Source organism: Mytilus galloprovincialis, chromosome 6 (genome assembly GCF_965363235.1).
Source record: "Mytilus galloprovincialis chromosome 6, xbMytGall1.hap1.1, whole genome shotgun sequence".
NCBI classification, from domain to species: domain Eukaryota; kingdom Metazoa; phylum Mollusca; class Bivalvia; order Mytilida; family Mytilidae; genus Mytilus; species Mytilus galloprovincialis.
In genome coordinates, this window is record NC_134843.1 from 74571408 (window position 1) to 74596611 (window position 25204).

At 32.3% G+C, this 25204-nt stretch overlaps 1 protein-coding gene across 1 annotated transcript in view; it reads right to left on the reverse strand.

The window, feature by feature from the left end:
• Window positions 1-1218: 1218 nt before the first annotated feature.
• The window catches only part of LOC143080317 (ubiquitin carboxyl-terminal hydrolase 10-like), a 31994-nt gene continuing 8008 nt past the window's right edge, over window positions 1219-25204 (reverse strand). The window contains exons 5-15 of the mRNA XM_076256099.1: window positions 24938-25029; window positions 24009-24118; window positions 15826-15878; window positions 15157-15260; window positions 13219-13318; window positions 12561-12664; window positions 12190-12315; window positions 9643-9735; window positions 8922-9066; window positions 7759-7824; window positions 1219-4633 (exon numbers count right to left, since the gene is read on the reverse strand). Of these exons, the coding sequence (XP_076112214.1) occupies window positions 4446-4633; window positions 7759-7824; window positions 8922-9066; window positions 9643-9735; window positions 12190-12315; window positions 12561-12664; window positions 13219-13318; window positions 15157-15260; window positions 15826-15878; window positions 24009-24118; window positions 24938-25029 (1181 nt within the window). The 3' untranslated portion in view covers window positions 1219-4445. The remainder of the gene's footprint in view (window positions 4634-7758; window positions 7825-8921; window positions 9067-9642; window positions 9736-12189; window positions 12316-12560; window positions 12665-13218; window positions 13319-15156; window positions 15261-15825; window positions 15879-24008; window positions 24119-24937; window positions 25030-25204) is intronic.

Genomic DNA, 25204 nt, shown 5'->3' on the forward strand with positions numbered 1-25204 from the left:
GTGTTGGTTTATAAACATGTCAAGTATAAACTTTGAAATGATAACGGTTCTCAAGATATAGAGCGGACACGATCTTTACCATAGGACATGGGGTTGTCAACGGAAACCAGTTTTTGACCTTGACCTTTGACCTAGGAAGTTGCACATAAATTATGACACACCCTTTGGTGTTGGTTTATATACATGTCAAGTATAAACTTTGAAATGATAACGGTTCTCAAGATATAGAGCGGACACGATCTTTACCATAGGACATGGGGTTGTCAACTGAAACCAAAGTTTTTGACCTTGACCTTTGACCTAGGAAGTTGTACATAAATTATGACATACCCTCTGATATTAGTTTATATACATTTCAGGTATAAACTTTAAAATGATAACGGTTCTCAAGATATAGAGCGGACACAATCTTTACCATAGGACATGGGGTTGTCAACTGAAACCAAAGTTTTTGACCTTGAACTTTGCCCTAGGCAGTCGTTCATAAATTATGACACACCCTCTGGTGTTGGTTCATATACATGTCAAGTATAAACTTTGAAATCATAACGGTTCTCAAGATATAGAGCGGACACGATCTTCACCACAGGACACAGGGTTGTCAACTGAAACCAAAGTTTTTTGACCTTGACCTTTGACCTAGGAAGTTGTACATACATCATGACACGCCCTCTGGTGGTGGTTAATAAACATGTAAAGTATAAAGTATGAAATCATAATGGTTCTCTAGATATGGAGCGGACACAAAGTTAAAGTGTTACGGACGGACAGACTGATCACTATAGGGCGACCAGCCTAAAGGCGGGGCCCTAATAATACAGAATAAACACGGAACTTATCAAAAATTTCAAGCACAAGAAATTATGCAAATTCTATAATTGAAAATAATTTCAAGTTTAAATAATACCCTGTATAATGCAAATTTTATTGCGGTTGTATAAAAAAACAAGCATTCTATGTGTATTGGATGACCGGTTAAAAACTTTTGATACAAAATGTTAACTTGATCTATAACTTGTAATGGTGGAATCTATATGACAAATATCAAGTCAATAATTTCAATTTTGATGAAAAAATGTGGAAAACTGATTATTTGAGTTAATTTTCTAAGTCCAAGGATATTAACTCCACACAAAATCAAACTAAACTGTAACTTTGTCCGTACTGGACTAGTAACTAAGAAAAATTTGCACATAAGTAAGATTCATAAAAACAAGATGAATTCAATGCATTTTATTATTAATAATTATAAGATATATGCACATCACACTGGTACTGTCCAGCTTCATAATTCTTATCTGTTTCTCATACCATAACAGATGAAACAAAACAAGTAATACTAGTAATACTGTGAAAGTACTTTTATTCGTGGGGAACCAATTTTCGTGGTTTTTGTGGATGACCTTATCCACGAATTTAAAGTGTCCAACGAAATAAAACTACCGTTGTCCAAATCAAGACATGAAAGATCCCCATGTAATTTGACTACTGATATGATCTAGAGAATATATTGAATATCACCAAATCTGCGAATACTATAATAGTAGTCACAGGGGAAAAGCACTATGAATTAAAACTGTAGGCAGGATTATACTCATTTAATCTGCAAAAACCTTAACTGTACAACTCTTGATCTTTTAATTCTTATAAACATATATTTTGATTGATGAAAGTCAGATTTCCGGTATGGATATGCTATGATAAAGTGTTCATTTTATTTCCTCATAATTCTGGTACGGATTGGAAATAATAATTTTATGATGGGGATGCTTTTGATAAGATTTATTTTACAATTTTAAAAGATAAGCTTACAGGATTTGTTTAGGTAACTTTTTTCTTTAGGCGACATGTTTATGGCCTAGTCAACACCTTTGATGGTCTTTAATTTGATGATCACACTCTATCTCGTGTTAATTAGTGTGATCACTCACTGGCAATGTTTACTTTGCAATTTCCTTCAATCCAGACAATTTGTAACCTTCGTTTCTAATGACTTCAATTTTTTTTTTTTTTTTTTTTAGAAAACTAAAATCCACAAATTAAAAAACCCACGAACATGTAAATGTTGCTCAAACCACGAAAATTGATACCCACGAATTAAAGTACTTTCACAGTAGGTGATATTTTGGAGATTGTATAGTCCTATCATTTGTAAACAAAAGAATATTCTCCTAATATAATATGGTTTGAAACACATCATTACTTGAAAATGATATTATGGAGACCCTAATTAACATTTTTACACATATATACCTAACTATCTTTTGGGGAAAATTCATATTGTATATATATTCAAAAGTTGTATATATATTTCATTTTGTACCAATCATAATAAAGGAACTTTAATTTGAATAAAACATTGTTTAAGTCCTGATCCAGTAAAACTATTTATATCCCTAAAGGACTAAATTAATTTTCACAAATTAATACGACTAAAACACAGAATTTGTTTATAAAGTACAAGAAGAGAGCAGAGTTATTGTTCCTGTATTTGACCAGAAAAGAATTATAAAGACCAAGACCAACCATAACAAGCTCTGCTTTCACAGACATTCTCACAACATCCTGTCACATATAATACACAACAAAATTCAGTATCTGCTTATTGCAATTATAAAACCCTAGATTTATTTTGAAAATGGAATATTTACAAATGTTTATTTTCCCTATCTTTCGTTAGGAATCAAGTGTAAAAGTAAATCTATAGCTTGTAAATCACAAAAGTAGGCCATCGTTCAATAGACAAATTAGCTCAGGTACATAAAACACTTTTAAACTGCACATTCATTGTAACATGTAACCTTTTTGTCATATCAAATAGCATGATAGTGAAAAATATTTAATCAATTTGACACATCAAACCGGTTTCAGAAGCTGTGAAGCTACTACTTGGATCCTCATAGCACTTTAGTGACCATGTGGTTGATTATGAAATGATTATCTTACAAAACTGTATGACTTCATTCATTTTATGCATTTAATATACATTCATGATTCAAACAAATTCTACAGGCTTTTCAGGAAAGCACATGTACCAATGGCTAGCATGTTTTTATGCAAAGCAAGCATATTTTTTTATTGAAATTGATAAACATCCAAATATTAATTTCAAGAAATATTTCAAAAAGAATTTGCTTTCTTTTAAAGATTATACAAAAATAATGAAACCGTTGAAATTCTTCATAACACACATAAATAGCACTTAATGTACAAAACATAAATAAAAGAGATAAGGAAAAAAAAGAAATATATTAACTACAATAAGCAAAATTTAAACTCCTATCTTCATCTGCTTATCAGAATGGATTCCATAGAACTGTCATCCCTTTTAATGGACAGACTACTATCTACTTGAAATTTGCTAATTTCTTTCTAAAATGTGGATCTAAAACATATATGATTTAATAGATAATTACGTTGAAGTACACAATTCAAAGAATCAGTCAACTATTAACAATTAAACACCATCTCAAAATATGAAAATGCATCTGTAGGACTATCACATGCCAACCACAAACTATTATACATTACAAAATCCAAACAATAACACACAAATATGTGATTCTTACAGTATCCTAATTACTACTTAGTGAATAACCAAGAAAAAAGCTCTAAGATGTCAAAAGGGTATTTCATCTTATCTGCATGACCAATACAAGCTTTCAGGACCAGTAAAAAAAAATAAAATCTAGGGACAAATATGATGTTTTTTTTTAGTAATCAACCTTTTCTCACCTTTAGATAGTTGTGCATGTTCATTATTTATAATATCATTTCAATGAAACTTTCAAATATATCACGCTTCTTAATCACTGTACAATCAAAATCAGAATGTGTCCATAGTACACGAATGCCCCATTCGTACTATCATCTTCTATGTTCAGCGGACCATGAAATTGGGTTAAAAACTCTAATTTGGCATTTCTTCAAACTTACTTTAACCAATTCATTCCAATTAATATTTTATCAGTATGTGAATTTGAAAAACAGGATTATTTTAAAGAATTACATGGAGTGTAAAATAAAACTATTTTTCTGTACAACCTTTTTAAGGAAATTAAATGCTTACAAAAAATAATGAAGATCTTTTTTTAACACAATTATCATACAAAAATATAATCAACACTATATATATATCATATATACAATACAAACAGCAACAATTAAATAACTCAACAAAGACTTCAACACAAATCAACATTTTAAAGTCAATTCTATACAATTAGACAAATTTGTGATCAAAATTTTACATATTTTCATTTTAAATTGACTTATGTATATTAGTATAGCCATAGGCTAAAATTGTTATGACTGCATAATTTGAAACAATTTTTCCATTTAAGAAAAATATATCTTTGCAACTTCACAAAATTGAAGGTCTACAAATGCAGACAAACTCTTATATTGAAGATAACATTAGTCTGTTCTTTACGATGGAGGTAATTTTAATGTGAATCAAGTCGTCTGTAGTATAAGAGGTATGGAACACGAGGGGCAGTGAACTGTAAGACTGTTGTTACTGGAACAATTTTAACATTGCTATCATCAAAGATCACCCATCTATTGATAGCAGGATGGAACACTGCTGTGGTATAATGTCCTCCAGTAGCCTTCTTACCATGGTGATATACAACTGGAAAAAACAAATAAATTGTCAGGTACTTAAACATTGTTCTACTGTACTAAATTAACTCATCGCAGATACCAGGATTGAAATTTTGTATACTGTGGATTCATTATTATTTGTTGGATACCAATTTTTGTGGATTTTGTGGGTGGAGGTGAACCACGAAAATAAATCAACAAATAACAAATTTTCTATAGGCTTGTATGCAGGTTTAGGCAAAACCCAGAAATTAAATATCCACAAACATGCAAGTTTTCATCAATCCACAACCAGGTGCTCCGCAGGGCGCAGCTTTATACGACCGCACAGGTCGAACCCTGAACAGTTGGGGCAAGTATGGACAAAACATTCAAGCGTGTTACAGCTCTGAATTTGGATTGTGATCAAATTTTTGACATTATATGTTTTTTTTTTACACAAAACAAATGTCAAGATTTTACAAATCAATTAAAGATTTCTTCAAACTTTTTAAATCTAAAATTAAATAGTTGACACAGCATAGGTTTCTGACACAGAATGAATGTGGTCTAATGAACTTAAAAGTTTTTTTTTTGCCTTTGAGCAATTCACTATGCTGTTGAATATTAATCCTCTCAAAAAAATGTTTGAAGAAATTTTCTTTTTATTTATGAAATCTGAAATGAGAAAAATTTAAACCCCCCCCTTTTTCACATCCCTGTTTCCCTTTTTCCAAAACTGATATCAATTCAAATTTCTAATGGAGTTTGCAACAATAACTACTCTTTTAAATACATCATAAGATATTAAAATGTAAAATAAAGTGCTTGTTATCACTGAATGGTAAAGATTGGTTGGTAGTAAAAGTGAATATACATTGTTTATTGTATTAAACAATAAAAAAAACTTCATCAGCAACATTTTATATTGGCAAATTTCCAATGAAGTTATTTACATAAAGTTATTGGCAAATAAAAATAGAAAATGACATCATAGTCATGTCTGGCAAATGTCCAACATACATTATCTAAAAACATTTTAGATAAGATAAGGAAAAAAAGCTTCATCAGCAACATTTTATATTGGCAAATTTCCAATGAAGTTATTTACATAAAGTTATTGGCAAATAAAAATAGAAAATGACATCATAGTCATGTCTGGTAAATTTCCAACATATATTATCAACTACTATTCTATACAAAGAAAGATAACTCCAATTGAAAATTAATTGCTATTGCACAATATTGTGCAATTAGATATTTCTTGCTATTGTGCAATACTGTGCAATTGAAAATTTCTTGCTATTGCACAATACTTGATATGGAATCCTGATTTGGACCAACTTGAAAACTGGGCCCATAATCAAAAATCAAAGTACATATTTAGATAAAGCATATCAAATAAGCCCAAGAATTTAATTTTTGTTAAAATCAAACTTAGTTTAATTTTGGACCCTTTGGACGTTAATGTAAACCAATTTGAAAACGGGACCAAAAATTAAGAATCTACATACACAGTTAGATTTGGCATATCAAAGAACCCCAATTATTCAATTTTTGATGAAATCAAACAGTTTAATTTTGGACCCCGATTTGGACCAATAATAAAAAATCTAAGTACATTTTTAGATTCAGCATATCAAAGAACCCCAAGGATTCAATTTTTGTTAAAATCAAACTAAGTTTAATTTTGGACCCTTTGGACCTTAATGTAGACCAATTTGAAAACGGGACCAAAAATTAAGAATCTACATACACAGTTAGATTCGGCATATCAAAGAACCCCAATTATTCAATTTTTGATAAAATCAAACAAAGTTTAAATCTGGACCCTTTGGGCCCTTTATTCCTAAACTGTTGGGACCAAAACTCCCAAAATCAATACCAACCTTCCTTTTATGGTCATAAACCTTGTGTTTAAATTTCATAGATTTCTATTTACTTATACTAAAGTTATGGTGCGAAAACCAAAAAAAATGCTTATTTGAGTCCCTTTTTGGCCCCTAATTCCTAAACTGTTGGGACCTAAACTCCCAAAATCAATACCAACCTTCCTTTTGTGGTCATAAACATTGTGTTTAAATTTCATTGATTTCTATTTACTTCAACTAAAGTTATTGTGCGAAAACCAAGAATAATGCTTATTTGGGCCCTTTTTTGGCCCCTAATTCCTAAACTGTTGGAACCAAAACTCCCAAAATCAATCCCAACCTTTCTTTTGTGGTCATAAACCTTATGTCAAAATTTCATAGATTTCTATTTACTTAAACTAAAGTTATAGTGCGAAAACCAAGAAAATGCTTATTTGGGCCCTTTTTGGCCCCTAATTCCTAAAATGTTGGGACTAAAACTCCCAAAATCAATCCCAACCTTCCTTTTGTGGTCATAAACCTTGTGTTAAAATTTCATAGATTTCTATTCACTTTTACTAAAGTTAGAGTGCGAAAACTAAAAGTATTCGGACGACGACGACGACGACGCCAACGTGATAGCAATATACGACGAAAAATTTTTCAAATTTTGCGGTCGTATAAAAATTGGTACCCATGAAAATAAATGAATCCCCAGTATATGCCAGATGCTTGTTTCGTCTAAATAAGTCTTTAAGACTCACCAGTGACGCTCAAATTAAGTGACATTAATGTTTATACATGTACATCTATTATTATTGTATAAACAAGTCAGTGGTTGTTGTTTGTTGCTGTATAACATATTTGAATTTTGTTCATTGTTTTTTTTACATAAATCAGGCCAATAGTGTTCTCATTTGAATTGTTTTATGTATGTTATTTTGCAGCATTTTATAGCTGACTATGCTGTAAAGGTTTTGCTCATCGTTGAAGGTCACACTGTGACCTATTAGATGTAAACTTCTAGGTTATTTGGTTTCTGGTGGGGAGTTGTCTTATACCACATCTTTTTTATATTGATTGAAAATTACTAGAATGTGTGCGATCATATGACTGGTAATGTGTCTTGCAAGACAATATTTATTTAAACATTTTTGATCTTTTTCTACAAAATTGAATCAAAATGGTTTCTAATATCAAATCATTATTTTGATATTCCACTATGTAAATGGTTGAAATCAAAATAGTAATATTTTTTATTTTTTGTCTTATTCTTATGTGAATTCATACTCTGAAAAGTTCTTAAGATTGTTGTTTTAATTACCTGCAAATAATTTATATTGTCTGTAATAGTTAGGGTACTTGTTTTTCACACTGGGAGAAAGTAAATCTGTAAAAAAATATATAAATACATATGTATACAAGTATGCCAAATTATTTTAGATAAAGTTTATGTCAATTTCTCTACAGCAATTATAAAATATTTATTGTATGGGACATTGGAGATCCATATATGAAAATTTTACATTATATTGAAACTAAATTTAATTCAAAGTATAAATTTAGCAAACATTTGTCCATGGAATTAAGGGGCAAGCTGTTTTCAATAATAATACAAGCCTTAGAAGATTTTTATTACCCACTGGTCGCTCTAATTAATGCTGTTTTTACACGATTACTTGAAATGAATTTTGTATTGTTTTAGGAATGGAACACAAAAATGCAAGTTATTGCAATGTAACTTGTTTAAGCTAGTGTGTGTGAGTGTAATACCCATTTGTTAAAGTTCTGCATGTATGAAACCAAAAATACTATAAAATTGGGACATTTTGTGATATGTTCAGTTACAAGTTACCAAGATAGGACTAAGAAGATCATTAAGGATATGTTACTGAAATATAAGTGAGTGTGGACACTAATATTTGTGATAATCATAAAGTTGAGTACATTTGTTAATACCCCCTTTCCACTTTTTTTAATTGGGACGATAAATATCCACTGCAGAGAAAAAATAAATGGAGAATGTATGGGGACACAGATGATGCTCTCCCCCTGTTTGCATTAAACATCATATTTAAAATAAAATAACTCAAGAACGATAAAAGTGACGCTACCAAAATGTGTACTTGTTCTGAGTTTTGTGGTAATAAATAATGTGTATCTTAAGTTGGGGCAAACTTATGTTAGAGAATGGAAACTATAACTTTTTGCAATTTTTCCAGTTTTAAAGGGGCATAACTCTACAACGGTTAGAGTGACACTATAAAAAATCAAACTTTATCTGTGTTTTGTGGTAATAAGCACTGTGTATAAGTTTCATAACATTTGAGGCAAACTCAAGTTAAAGAACGGAAACCAATTTTGGAACATTTGTACGTACAGACAAGGGTAAATCTTAATCCCCCTCCGCTACAGGAGAGGCATAATAATGTACTAAAAATATTAAATTACTATATGGTTTAAATGTCCCCTCTAAATAAAACAAACCTTTTGTGATTTCCAGATCAATAGTAAAGTTAACATCTTTAAGAAGTTTCTGACTTCCACCGTCTTTGTCATAAACAAAACATTTCAAATGTAAGATCAGAACAGGAGGTAACTGTTCTATTGTAAGTTTTTTTGTTATTTCCATCTGAAATAAACATATACCAATTAAGATTAGATGATATGAACAGATATATTTTCTGTTTTTATTTGTTAATGCTATTGGAAGTAAGGAGAAGGATGCATCCAAATGAGTGATCTTATTTTTTCAAATAAACTTGAATCATATTGAAAATCTATCAGTTAAATAAATGGACTCCTTGTAAAGAAAATTGTGGCTGATTTGTCTATTTATTTGATCAGTTGTTCAAAATATTTAAAAAGTTTAAATAAATTGAACCAAGAACTGAAACGGTTTCCATATAAAAAATAATTAATTATAAGTTAATTCTTGGTTATGACTAGATCAAATAGTCAATGAAACATACAGTAAATTATGCTTTAAAGCTGCCTTTTCTGAGCATGATTCATTTTCAGCTTTCAGTTTGGTAAAAAAAAATTGCCTTGATATTTCATAACAGTACAGTTTATATATTTCTTTGATATTGTTTGATTCTTTTTTCTCTATTGATGGTCCCTTTTCTCTGCTATTTTACTTGTTTCATTTATTTTAATTTGCAGGGTTTTGTATATAATGTTTCTACTCCTTTTTGCAACAACTTACCTCTGCATTTGTTTTAGAGCATGTGAATCCACTGACTGATTCCTTACTAACCATCCTCTCTAATGCCTCACGTACAGTGCATACTTTCTCAGACTACAAAACAGATAAGCAAACCAATTAGTGCATAAACAGTAAAAGTTTTGAGAATATAATATTATAAAATATACTCATTTTGAAATTGATTCTTGACTTTAAATCTTAAAACATTAAGTGGTATAAAGTTGTACAAATGAAGACAAATAAAAACGATTCCACATATATTCAAATATTAAAGCCAGGTTGCACAAGTAAAAATGTCACAATGTAAGGCTTAAATTAAAATATTGTTTGTTTGCCCTTTACCGACCGACCCTATCAATTCGTTCCGCCTGAAAATCTTTTATTTGTATTTACCAGCAAGATTTTATTTTATTTTATTTTTTCGTTCCTACCAAAAATCTTATATTTGTATTTCCCGCTCAAAACTTTTTTACCGGAATCCTTGGGTTTTATCTTTACGTATAAGGTCCAGTCCGTTTGGTATCACCTGAGCGTTTGACATGAACACTTGCATTTGAAGTTTCAAAGCATTTGTTTGAAATCAATGTTGAACGCTTTGTGAAATCATGATATGAAGTACGTTACTCTGTACCTTTAAACTTAAAGAGCAGGGTTCATTTACAAAAAAGTTCGTTTGATACAAAAGTATTTACGTGTGTACAAACCAATTTGTAAACGGACGTTGTATTCTATGTAGGGATGGCCTTTTGTGATCCACATATCAGAATGATTATGTTAACGATGCCGCTAAACTATTTATATCTGACATGAACCAAAAGTGACAAAACCCTGTAAAGTGGAGAATATCTGGCAGTAAAATCGCCAAGTTTTCCATACAGATCATTTATAAATGTGATGCAAAATACGTGACAATTGAGTTTTAAGTCTTATAGCATTTTTATTGGAAAAAAAGGCACACACGAAATTTGTAACACTCTAGGGACTTTTTCTACTAGTAATTTATGTCTGCCCGGACATTATCTTACCAGTACAAAGTTATCTCTTATATATATATTTTTTTTCTCAAAAATAATAGTCCCAGCGGAAAACTTATTTGCAAAAACAAACGGACAAAAAAATGACATTATGCAGATTTTGTATCTATAAAATAAAATATTTTACCTACCTGCCTACCCATGACAAATAATATACCGAGCCAAGTTATTTTTTTGGGGAAAAAAATAAAATATTTTACCTACCTACCTACCCTGTTTCAAAACATAGGGTCGGAAAAGGGCAAACAAACAATATTTTAATTTAGGCCTAAGGTAAATTTTTGCTATATCTTATAAATATAACTGTTCCAGACCATATGAGTATTTGGACCATATGTGTACAGTCTGGATCGTATGTGTATATGCGTATGGTCCAGTACGAGCTGACCATACATGTGATTTGATCATATGGGTTATATTTAACAATTTATCACAATCTTTATTTTTAGTTTTACAAATTGTTATTATTACAATTAGATGGTTAACTGAACAATTGAAATTAAACATTTGTTTAATTGCATATCTGAATCCTATTTTGGTACATTCGCCCAAGGCCAAGGTGACACTTTCTACAACAAGTAATATAATATTTTGCATGTTCCTTTGTATTTGCATTTTTGTAAAGTTGCTAAACATTCTAAAACAACTGTCCTCCCATATTATGTTTACTTCAGATATCTTCAATTTCAGTGATCATAATTCAATTAATGTATAACTGATCGACATGCTAAATACAAGATATTAACAGAGTTGATTAGCTTGATTTTTTTAAATAGTTAGAATATAAAGTTTTTATTTCAATTACAACTGAACTTTTTTTTATATTAATTTGAGAGTTAAGTTATGTTGATCTGTAAAATGCATTTGTATCTTATAAACATGATCAACTTCTAAATATAAGTCAGACCGTACGGTCTGACCGTAGAGTATTTCCAAAAAGTATGCATACGGTCCAGACCGTACACGTACGGTCCAAATACTCATACGGTCTGGAACATAACAATCATATATCCCTCATGGACAAAATGTTTCCTCTGGAATCTAACAGATTTTATTGTAAAGGTTTTATTTTTATAATTACTTGAAATTTGACAACATATAAGAACCAAATTTTATAGAACTGAGCTTTTTTTAAGGGAAATTTCAGCTAAACTCGAGAGACTGATATTACAACCATGATGTCATTGCTTAGAAGAACCTTATTATTTTTCAATCTTATCAAATGAGTACATGTCAAAATAAACACAAAATGCAATAACTGGCTGTTGTAAAAATTATTTGATGTATTTTACTAATTCAGTCATTTTTCAAAGATAAAATAACTTAAACCTAACCAATAGATCTTGTCACTATTTTGGAATCTACAATACTAGATTCAAGAATTTGTGACATTTGGACTGTTATTTCCTTTGTGGAGGCAGATATTTTCTTGTGATGTCAAAAATCTTAAATAACTGGGATGTCCAATAATGGCCAATATATAGTAATAAGCTTTATTAAGGATCAAAATTACCTGAATGTCCAATTTAAGTGTGAAGAATGGTTCCACAGTTGCTGAATCTTTTGATGTTGTTTTGAATACTGCTGATCTAATGTATCCAACAAAGATATCTGCTAGAGGGCTCACTTCAAAATCATTCTGCAACAGCAATATATGCAAAACTAACTAGTAAGATCAAGAGAAGTAATTTGATTGCCAATTAGACAAATATCACATGACATGGTGTATTGAAGTTTTCTTCAAATTTCAGTGAAGCTCTGTCATTAGTGCAAGAGATGCAGATTAAAAGATATACCTAATTTGCAAAGATATGGGACTAAAACATCAAACTAAACAACTGGATTCACTTACTATGGAGTATAAACAAACAATTAAAATGTTACCTTTCTTGTTAGTACACTTTTCTTTTTAGGTCCGACCTGTTCCCATGAATCAGGATCAACATCTTCATCACCACTGTTATCTATTACACCATTAGCTTCATACTCTGTCAAATTCAAGGTCAATTCATTATTATAAAAGCAGATTAATTTACAATAACCTTTAAACTTGACTGGGCTAATAAAATAAAGGTCATCAGTAGAGTTGGTTGTCTGTTTGGCTGCGAAGGATGCATACAATTTTTGGTATGTTTGTCTGGTTGAAATGGGAACAATATAGGGTAATAAGTACATGGTACAGAACCCTTGCAACAACTTTAATTCTTTTAGAGTGGCCTGTTGCAAGACACAATTCTGTTCTTATCCATCATAACAGTCCACTAACATTGTAGAACTTGTTTAATGTGTATCTTTAATTTGCATTAGTCCTGAATATGCATGAAACCTTTGCTATTGGACATTAAACAAGCAACAGACAAACAATTACCAACTACAAAACAAACAAACATTGCTTTATCAAAGAGCCTATATAATGGTCTTCCAAGCTTTGTGCACAGATGAACAGTAAAACCACCAGTCTATCTTAAGGTAACAATCTTAAGGTAACAATCTTAAGGTAACAAAAGTCTTTGCACAGATTCTGACTTGAGATAACCTTTACCTGTTTCTCCTTTGTGTACTCTCATACATGCCACCATTTCTTCATGCATCCCATCAAGTATACAGCTCAGGAATTCCTCGGCATCTTCTTGTCTACCTAACTGTTACAAAAATGGAAAATGATGTTTTAGAAATTTAAATATCTCATTTATCATGTGTTTTTTTCCTGATCATGATTTTTGTAGAGCCTTAGACTTTAGTCGAAAAAGCTAGACTAAGCGATCCCACATTCCGTCGGCGGCGGCATCCACAAATATTCACTCTGTGGTTAAAGATTTTGAAATTTTAATAACTTTCTTAAACTATACTGGATTTCTACCAAGCTTGGAAAGAAGCTTGTTTATGATCATAAGATAGTATCCAGAAGTAAATTTTGTTAAAATAAAATTCCATTTTTCCGTATTTTACTTTTAAATGGACTTAGTTTTTCTGCGGGGAAACATTACATTCACTCTGTGGTTAAAGTTTTTAAAATCTTAATAACTTTCTTAAACTAATCCTTGGTTTGTACCAAACTTGGACAGAAGCTTGTTTATGATCATAAGATAGTATCCAGAAGTAAATTTTGTAAAACAAGAATGTGTCCAAAGTACACGGATGCCCCACTTGCACTTTCCTTTTCCATGTTCCATGGACTGTGAAATTGGGTAATAATCTAATTTGGTATTAAAATTAGAAAGATTATACTATAGGGAACATATGTACTAAGTTTCAAGTTGATTTGACTTCAATTTTATCAAAAACTACCTTGACCAAAAACTTTTAACCTGAAACTCCTACTTTCATTTTCTATGTTTAGTGGACCGTGAAATTGGGGTGAAAAGTCTAATTTAGCTTCAAAATTAAAAAGATTATATCATAAGCAACAAGTTTACTAAGTTTCAAGTTGATTGGACTTCAGCTTCACCAAAAACTACCTTGAACAAAAACTTAAACCTGAAACTCCCACTTTCATTTTCTATGTTCAGTGGACCGTGAAATTTGGGTCAAAAGTCTAATTTGGCTTTAAAATTAGAAAGATCATATCATAAGCAACAAGTCTAGTAAGTTTCAAGTTGATTGGACTTCAGCTTCATCAAAAACTACCTTGACCAAAAACTTTAACCTGAACGGACGGACGCACAGACGGACGAACAGAGCCACAGACCAGAAAACATAATGCCCCTCTACTATCGTAGGTGGGGCATAAAAATAAATCCATTTTTTACGTATTTTACTTATAAATGGACTTAGATTTTCTTCCAGTTAACATTACATACAGTCTGCAGTTAAAGTTTTTAAAACATTTATTAGATTCAAAAACTATCCTGGATTTTTACCAAACTTGGACAGAAGCTTCTTACAACCAAAAGATAGTATCAAGAGGAATATTTTTATTAGATTTTTTTCCTCACTTTTGTTGAGCCTGCAATTTACAGCAAAAGTAGGCAAGACACCAGGTTCCTTGAACCCTTACAAATTATTTTTTAGAAAATTCTGAGAGCTTTGTATGAAATCTGGTTGTTGTGTAGAATATGCAGGTGTGTGAAATCCTTGAGTCAACAAGTGTGATCTTATAATGTGTCACATAATACCTTGAGTCAACAAGCATGATCTTATAATGTGTCCCATAATACAATCAATATAAAACTTGTAATAGTAAGTTCGGATTTGTAGTTATAGAGAAAATGCTACAGAAATGTGTTTATGTCGGACAGATAAACAGACAAAAGGACAGAGTAAATCAGCCTATTGCCTCAGGTGTGGGTATCAGAACTGTGCTTAATCTAACCAACAAATCATTTTAAAAGCTAAACTACATTTAAAGTTTTGCTATACATATATTTTTTTTAGCAAAATTTGTACCAAGGAAAAATACTTTTGCCATGTCTTGAATACATTGTGCCAGTGAGTGCATTTCTTGTCACATGATCATATGTTGAATTATAATTGGACAAACCTTAAATGTTGCTGTATCTTGAAGCACCTGTAGCATTTTGTAAACATTAGTGGGTTCAAACATTTGTCCTGGTGGCAATTCTGGTGGTTGTTTTTTACCCTTGACTGCAAATAAATAATTATTAATAAGCTTTGTTACAATTATGAGTAAAACCTTGATCTCAATTGAAAAGGGGGATGCTAATTGTGTAAATCAATAAAAGCACTTGTCAGACTTGTTAAACTTTTTTCTATTTAACTGTATTTAAATTATCTTTCTATCTAAATTTTGCTGAAAAGTAAAACATGTGTATATAATGCAATTGATTGTCTCTCTTGATCCAAGACCTGCAAATATTTGAGATCCCTGTAAATATTTATAAGTTTAATTTCTTCAAATATATATATTTTTTTTCCTTTTTTTCATTTATATATAAGGATCAACAAACCTAAAGGAACATATCAATAAAGCATAGATATATGTCTTATTTATTCTTGACTAGCAAAGAATAAAATGATTGCTATATAGGAATATGCAACACTTGACCTGAGAGTCTGACACTTGAACTATTGACTTCATACATCAATAACTTTTTCTCTGTGGCATCTGACATATTCTGTTACCCTTGAGATGTCCAGTAATGGCAGATAAATAACGATACAGTGTATGCATGCAATTATAAAATCTTACATTTGTCTGTTGTTGCTCTTGCACAAGGTGTAAACTCTCCAACAAACTGTATCCTAAAAAAACAAAACATCACTTGTTTTTAAAGGTATTTATATATTTTTTTTTGAAATATTGCATTTGGAAATAAATGAGGAATGACATAGATGATACCCCACTAGCATATAACATTACTAAGGGACCTAATTCTAGAACTGTAAAAGTGACGCTACCCAAAATCGTACTTGATCAGGGTTTTTTGGTAATAAGCATTGTGTATATGTTTCAAAACATTTAGTCGAATAATAAATCTAGCAATTTTTTTCAATTGTAACGGCCATTTCTCTAGAATGGTAAAAATGACGCCACCAAAACTCAAACTTGATCTGTGTTTTGTGGTTAATAGCATGGTGTCTAATTTTCACAACATTTGGTCAAGGCAATTAAAGTAAGAACGGAAATGAAAAATTCAGCAATTTGTCAATTTTTATAACTCTAGAACAGTAAAAGTGACACTATCCAAATTTTTACTTGATCTATGTTCTATGGTAATGAGCATTGTCTATAAGTTTCATAAAACTTGCTTGCAACAATCAAACGTAAGATAACAGAACAAAAATTTTCCCCCAATGTTTCCTTTGGTAAAGAGGTATACCTCTAGAATGGTAAAAGTGATGCCACCAAAATTCAAATCTGACCTGTGTTTTGTGGTAATTAGCATTGTGTATAAGTTTCATAACATTTGGTAAAGGCATACTAAAGGAGAACAGAAATTTTGTGACATACAGATGGACAGACAAAGGTAAAACTTAATGTCCCCTCTGCTACAGTGGGGGAATAATGATTTAACGATACAGCAGCACAAAAAAAAAGTGTCATCTTCAGCAATATAATATGATATGAAGTATTGTTTCACTATTGAAATTGACATTTCTGTGTAGACTTATTTATAATGTATTATTCGGAATGGTATTAAACCTCATTCAAACAAGTGGTGAACCTGTTTGTCTGAAACTCTAGCCTAAAGTGGTCATCATTATAACACATAACATTGCTATTTAAGAAAATGTCTTCAGCAGGCCAAAAGATACAATTTAATTGTTATGTTTACACTTGGTTCCTTTTGAGGCTTTTCCGGATAACTTGCAGCAGGAGTGAGATATAAGATGGGTTTTCTCTGAGTCAGAATAATGTCTCCTTGGAGGGTTGGTAACTAAATATATGGTATGTTATTCAGAATATCAGTAAACCTCATTCAAACAAGTGGTGAACCTGTTTGTCTGAAACTCTAGCCTAAAGTGGTCATCATTATAACACATATCATTGCTATTCAAGAAAATGTCTTCAACAGACCATAAGATACAATTTAATTTTTATGTTTACGCTTGGTTCCTTCTGAGGCTTCTCCGGATAACTTGCAGCAGGAGTGAGATATAAATTGTGTTTTCTCAAGGTCAGAATAATGTCTCCTTGGAGGGAGGGTAACTAAATATATGGTATGTTATTCAGAATGGTAGTAAACCTCATTCAAACAAGTGGTGAAACTGTTTGTCTGAAACTCTAGCCTAAAGTGGTCATCATTATAACAAACAACAAATTGATTCAAGAAAATGTCTTCAACAGGCCAAAAGATACAATTATATGCTAACACTTGTTCTTTCTAACGTCTCAACATAACATGCAGCAGGAGTGAGATATAAGATGGGTTTTCTCAAGGTCAGAATAATGTCTCCTTGGAGGGAGGGTAACTAAATATATGGTATGTTATTCAGAATGGTAGTAAACCTCATTCAAACAAGTGGTAATCCTGTTTGTCTGAAACTCTAGCCTAAAGTGGTCATCATTATAACACATAACATTGCTATTCAAGAAAATGTCTTCAACAGGCCAAAACATACAATTTAATGTTTACTTAACACTTGTTCCTTCTGAGGCATCTCCACATGACATGCAGCAGGAGTGATATATAAGACGGGTTTTCTCTGAGTCAGAATAATGTCTCCTTTGAGGAAGGGTAACTAAATATATGATATGTTATTCAAAATGGTAGTAAACCTCATTCAAACAAGTGGTGAACCTGTTTGTCTGAAACTCTAGCCTAAAGTGGTCATCATTATAACACACAACAAATTGATTCAAGAAAATGTCTTCCAACATGCCAAAAGATACAATTTTATGTGAACACTTGTTCCTTCTGAGGCGTTTCCACATAACATGCAGCAGAAGTGAGATATAAGATGGGTTTTCTTGGAGGCAGAATAACGTCTCCTTGGAGGGGGGGTAACAAAATATATGGTATGTTATTCAGAATGGTATTAGACCTCATTCAAACAAGTGGTGAACCTGTTTGAAACTCTAGCCTAAATTGGTCATCATTATAACAAACAACAAATTGATTCAAGAAAATGTCTTCAACAGGCCAAAAGATACAATTATATGCTAACACTTGTTCCGTCTAACGTCTCCACATAACATGCAGCAGGATATAAGATGGGTTTTCTCAAAGTCAGAATAATGTCTCCTTGGAGGGAGGGTAACTAAATATTTGGTATGTTATTCAGAATGGTAGTAAACCTCATTCAAACAAGTGGTGAAACTGTTTGTCTGAAACTCTAGCCTAAAGTGGTCATCATTATAACACACATCAAATTGATTCAAGAAAATGTCTTCAACAGGCCAAAAGACACAATTTTATGTTAACACTTGTTCCGTCTAACGTCTCCACATAACTTGCAGCAGGAGTGAGATATAAGATGGGTTTTCTCAGAGTCAGTATAATGTCTCCTTGGAGGGAGGGTAACTAAATATATGGTATATTATTCAGAATGGTAGTAAACCTCATTCAAACAAGTGGTGAACCTGTTTGTCTGAAACTCTAGCCTAAAGTGGTCATCATTATAACACACAACAAATTGATTCAAGAAAATGTCTTCTACAGGCCAAAAGATACAATTTAATGTTAACACTTGTTCTGTCTAAAGTCTCCACATAACATGCAGCAGGAATGAGATATAAGATGGGTTTTCTCAAAGTCAGAATAATGTCTCCTTGGAGGGAGGGTAACTAAATATGTGGTATGTTATTCAGAATGGTAGTAAACCTCATTCAAACAAGTGGTGAACCTGTTTGTCTGAAACTCTAGCCTAAAGTGGTCATCATTATAACAAACAACAAATTGATTCAAGAAAATGTCTTCAACAGGCCAAAAGATACAATTATATGCTAAGACTTGTTCCTCTGAGGTGTCTCCACATAACATGCAGCAGGAGTGAGATATAAGATGGGTTTTCTCAAAGTCAGAATAATGTCTCCTTGGAGGGAGGGTAACTAAATATATGGTATGTTATTCAGAATGGTAGTAAACCTCATTCAAACAAGTGGTGAACCTGTTTGTCTGAAACTCTAGCCTAAAGTGGTCATCATTATAACACACAACAAATTGATTCAAGAAAATGTCTTCTACAGGCAAAAAGATACAATTTAATGTTAACACTTGTTCCGTCTAACGTCTCCACATAACATGCAGCAGGATATAAGATGGGTTTTCTCAAAGTCAGAATAATGTCTCCTTGGAGGGAGGGTAACTAAATATATGGTATGTTATTCAGAATGGTAGTAAACCTCATTCAAACAAGTGGTGAACCTGTTTGTCTGAAACTCTAGCCTAAAGTGGTCATCATTATAACAAACAACAAATTGATTCAAGAAAATGTCTTCAACAGGCCAAAAGATACAATTATATGCTAACACTTGTTCCTCTGAGGTGTCTCCACATAACATGCAGCAGGAGTGAGATATAAGATGGGTTTTCTCAAAGTCAGAATAATGTCTCCTTGGAGGGAGGGTAACTAAATATATGGTATGTTATTCAGAGTGGTAGTAAACCTCATTCAAACAAGTGGTGAAACTGTTTGTCTGAAACTCTAGCCTAAAGTGGTCATCATTATAACACACATCAAATTGATTCAAGAAAATGTCTTCAACAGGCCAAAAGACACAATTTTATGTTAACACTTGTTCCGTCTAACGTCTCCACATAACTTGTAGCAGGAGTCAGTGAGATATAAGATGGGTTTTCTCAGAGTCAGTATAATGTCTCCTTGGAGGGAGGGTAACTAAATATATGGTATGTTATTCAGAATGGTAGTAAACCTCATTCAAACAAGTGGTGAAACTGTTTGTCTGAAACTCTAGCCTAAAGTGGTCATCATTATAACACACATCAAATTGATTCAAGAAAATGTCTTCAACAGGCCAAAAGACACAATTTTATGTTAACACTTGTTCCGTCTAACGTCTCCACATAACTTGTAGCAGGAGTCAGTGAGATATAAGATGGGTTTTCTCAGAGTCAGTATAATGTCTCCTTGGAGGGAGGGTAACTAAATATATGGTATGTTATTCAGAATGGTAGTAAACCTCATTCAAACAAGTGGTGAACCTGTTTGTCTGAAACTCTAGCCTAAAGTGGTCATCATTATAACACACATCAAATTGATTCAAGAAAATGTCTTCAACAGGCCAAAAGACACAATTTTATGTTAACACTTGTTCCGTCTAACGTCTCCACATAACTTGCAGCAGGAGTGAGATATAAGATGGATTTTCTCAGAGTCAGTATAATGTCTCCTTGGAGGGAGGGTAACTAAATATATGGTATGTTATTCAGAATGGTAGTAAACCTCATTCAAACAAGTGGTGAACCTGTTTGTCTGAAACTCTAGCCTAAAGTGGTCATCATTATAACACACAACAAATTGATTCAAGAAAATGTCTTCTACAGGCCAAAAGATACAATTTAATGTTAACACTTGTTCCGTCTAACGTCTCCACATAACATGCAGCAGGATATAAGATGGGTTTTCTCAAAGTCAGAATAATGTCTCCTTGGAGGGAGGGTAACTAAATATATGGTATGTTATTCAGAGTGGTAGTAAACCTCATTCAAACAAGTGGTGAAACTGTTTGTCTGAAACTCTAGCCTAAAGTGGTCATCATTATAACACACATCAAATTGATTCAAGAAAATGTCTTCAACAGGCCAAAAGACACAATTTTATGTTAACACTTGTTCCGTCTAACGTCTCCACATAACTTGTAGCAGGAGTCAGTGAGATATAAGATGGGTTTTCTCAGAGTCAGTATAATGTCTCCTTGGAGGGAGGGTAACTAAATATATGGTATGTTATTCAGAATGGTAGTAAACCTCATTCAAACAAGTGGTGAACCTGTTTGTCTGAAACTCTAGCCTAAAGTGGTCATCATTATAACACACATCAAATTGATTCAAGAAAATGTCTTCAACAGGCCAAAAGACACAATTTTATGTTAACACTTGTTCCGTCTAACGTCTCCACATAACTTGCAGCAGGAGTGAGAGATAAGATGGGTTTTCTCAGAGTCAGTATAATGTCTCCTTGGAGGGAGGGTAACTAAATATATGGTATGTTATTCAGAATGGTAGTAAACCTCATTCAAACAAGTGGTGAACCTGTTTGTCTGAAACTCTAGCCTAAAGTGGTCATCATTATAACACACAACAAATTGATTCAAGAAAATGTCTTCTACAGGCAAAAAGATACAATTTAATGTTAACACTTGTTCCGTCTAAAGTCTCCACATAACATGCAGCAGGAATGAGATATAAGATGTGTTTTCTCAAAGTCAGAATAATGTCTCCTTGGAGGGAAGGTAAATAAATATGTGGTATGTTATTCAGAATGGTAGTAAACCTCATTCAAACAAGTGGTGAACCTGTTTGTCTGAAACTCTAGCCTAAAGTGGTCATCATTATAACAAACAACAAATTGATTCAAGAAAATGTCTTCAACAGGCCAAAAGATACAATTATATGCTAAGACTTGTTCCTCTGAGGTGTCTCCACATAACATGCAGCAGGAGTGAGATATAAGATGGGTTTTCTCAAAGTCAGAATAATGTCTCCTTGGAGGGAGGGTAACTAAATATATGGTATGTTATTCAGAATGGTAGTAAACCTCATTCAAACAAGTGGTGAAACTGTTTGTCTGAAACTCTAGCCTAAAGTGGTCATCATTATAACACACATCAAATTGTTTCAAGAAAATGTCATCAACAGGCCAAAAGACACAATTTTATGTTAACACTTGTTCCGTCTAACGTCTCCACATAACTTGCTGCAGGAGTGAGATATAAGATGGGTTTTCTCAAAGTCAGAATAATGTCTCCTTGGAGGGAGGGTAACTAAATATATGGTATGTTATTCAGAATGGTAGTAAACCTCATTCAAACAAGTGGTGAAACTGTTTGTCTGAAACTCTAGCCTAAAGTGGTCATCATTATAACAAACATCAAATTGATTCAAGAAAATGTCTTCAACAGGCCAAAAGACACAATTTTATGTTAACACTTGTTCCGTCTAATGTCTCCACATAACTTGTAGCAGGAGTGAGATATAAGATGGGTTTTCTCAGAGTCAGTATAATGTCTCCTTGGAGGGAGGGTAACTAAATATATGGTATGTTATTCAGAATGGTAGTAAACCTCATTCAAACAAGTGGTGAACCTGTTTGTCTGAAACTCTAGCCTAAAGTGGTCATCATTATAACACACAACAAATTGATTCAAGAAAATGTCTTCTACAGGCCAAAAGATACAATTTAATGTTAACACTTGTTCCGTCTAACGTCTCCACATAACATGCAGCAGGATATAAGATGGGTTTTCTCAAAGTCAGAATAATGTCTCCTTGGAGGGAGGGTAACTAAATATATGGTATGTTATTCAGAATGGTAGTAAACCTCATTCAAACAAGTGGTGAAACTGTTTGTCTGACCTATGTCCAAGAACGCAAATCGCAGTATGACACAAATGACACCAATGTTTGTGAGAAAAACACCTTGGATTTCTTTTATTTATACAATGACTTTGTGTCAAGAAATTTGGACTGTGAATGAAACCCAAAAGCGTAAGAATCGTGGAACACGTTTGACTGGAATACAGAAATTGACACAAGCATGAACTTTATAGATTGGTGACCGTATTTTGAGTTCAGAAAATCAACAAACATTGTACGCATTTTTAATTTATTAATTTATAGCAAGCTCTTAGATTTAGATTTATCCATGCCTTTCGTTTTTTGTAGAAAAACAGCAAACATCCTCTGTCCCAATACCCACGATAGAGTCATTAAACAACTTTATGTTCTACATTGTAATTATATTTGCATCTTGCATATTAAGGACCAACCCTATTATTTAAACACTGTTTGAGTTTTCATTTTATTCCGTACTTATCGTGCTCGTGTTGCATACCAATGCCTTTGTTTCATTTTATTAGGAAAAAAAAAAAACATTGCTTAGAAAGCAAAATACATTTGATATAGATAGTCCAACTTAAGAGAGCATTTCTCCACATTTCTGTTGTTTACTATAAAATAGGTTTCTAAAGTGGCAATTACATGTAGAACAGTGGTTGCCAATCAGATATATATATTTACGAATTTGAAAAAGCGGCATCAGCATATGGAGTATATGTGTCTCAATTGATACGTTACTCTAGAGCTAGCTATAAAAGTACCTTAATTTTGTTGAACAAGGAATACTGCTTTCTCAAAAGTTGCTAAGACAGGGCTATGAATCAATCAAATTAAGGTCATTACTCAAGCAATTTTATGGTCGCCATCATGAGCTGATTGGCCATTATGACAAAAGAGTGTCAGAAATCATATCTTAGTGATATTCTTCCTCAATCATAACAACCTTCCATCATTGCCGAACTGAACAAAGAAATAACATGACGGGTGCCATATACGGTGCAGGAAATGCTTACCCTTCCGGAGCACCTGATTTCACTCCTGGTTTTTAGTGGAGTTCGTGTTGTTTCCTACTTATTATTTGTAACTGTTGATGTAAATGTCTTTTTGTTTTATGAGTCTTTGGTTACTCCTTGGTTTTGATTGTTATTGTCTTATACACGATACCTTATGGATGTATTTACATGATATAAGCTTATTATTACACTTACATATATAAATAACACGTGACAAGAAGGTTTCATATGAAATAAAATTTAAAAAATAAAATCCTCCCACCCGCCCCATTTTTTTCAAAAATTTGGATGAAAATCTACTAATTAATTTTAGTTGGCCTTAACTGCAGTTTAATAAAAACTCAAGACATTTTTTGCTGTTCTTTCGTGTTTTTCTGGTCATAAAAGTATATACTTACATGCTATCCAGGATAGGGGTGGAAGTAGGTCCTCTCCTAATTGGTGGGAAGTTAGGGATTTTCTTCATCAGATTGTAGAATGGTGGGCAAGATATTAAGGCTTGCAAAGTCTGTTAGCAATTAAGGAAATTGTAAAAACCAATGGGAGATGTTCAAATTGACATATAATTTTATATCAGTATTCTCTCAAAATATTTCAAATAGTATACAGGCATATCAGAATATTTGCCAAACAAGAATGTGTCCATAGTACACGAATGCCCCACCCGCTCTATCATTTTCTATGTTCAGTGGACCGTGAAATTGGGGTCAAAACTATAATTTGGAATTAAAATTAGAAAGATTATATCATAGGGAACATGTGTACTAAGTTTCAAGTTGATGTAACTTTAACTTCATCAAAAACTACCTTGACCAAAAACTTTAACCTGAACTTCGCACTATCATTTTCTATATTCAGTGGACCATGAAATTGGGGTCAAAACTATAATTTGGCAGTAAAATTAGAAAGATAATATCATGGGGAACATGTGTACTAAGTTTCAAGTTGATTGGACTTCAACTTCTTCAAAAACTACCTTGACCAAAAACTTTAACCTGAAGCGAACGGACGGACGAACGCAGGCACAGACCAGAAAACATAATGCCCTCTACTATCGTAGGTGGGGCATAAAAATGTTATTACTGTAGAAATAGGGTAAATCTAATTTCATATCAAAAGATTAATTTATAGGTTCAAGACAAAACTTACATTATCATGGTATTGTAAAGCTCAGTTGCATCTGGTAAATATTTTTGTACGTAATAAATCATATTAGTGTTTGCTTCTATTTGCTAGGAATGAATCTGACAGTCAATCACCTTTTAATATACACCTGACCATATATGCATGTACATAATTATTATAATGATAAAATTTAAAAGGATACAGCATTTATGTAGCACCAATTGCCTCTATTCATCAATCCTCTTGGTTGGAGACCAACTTGAGTGTGCATTATTTTATTCTGGCAAAAGAAATCTACAAAATAAAAGAAGTTTAATAAGAACATCATTTACTTTCCCTTTTAAATTTATACGTTTCTGTGTACTGAATTTACATGATGAAAATGAGAAAACATGGATGAATTTTAAAACTATCAATATCTTTTATAATTTATCACTTTATATCACCATCCATATAAGTTTTGTACGTG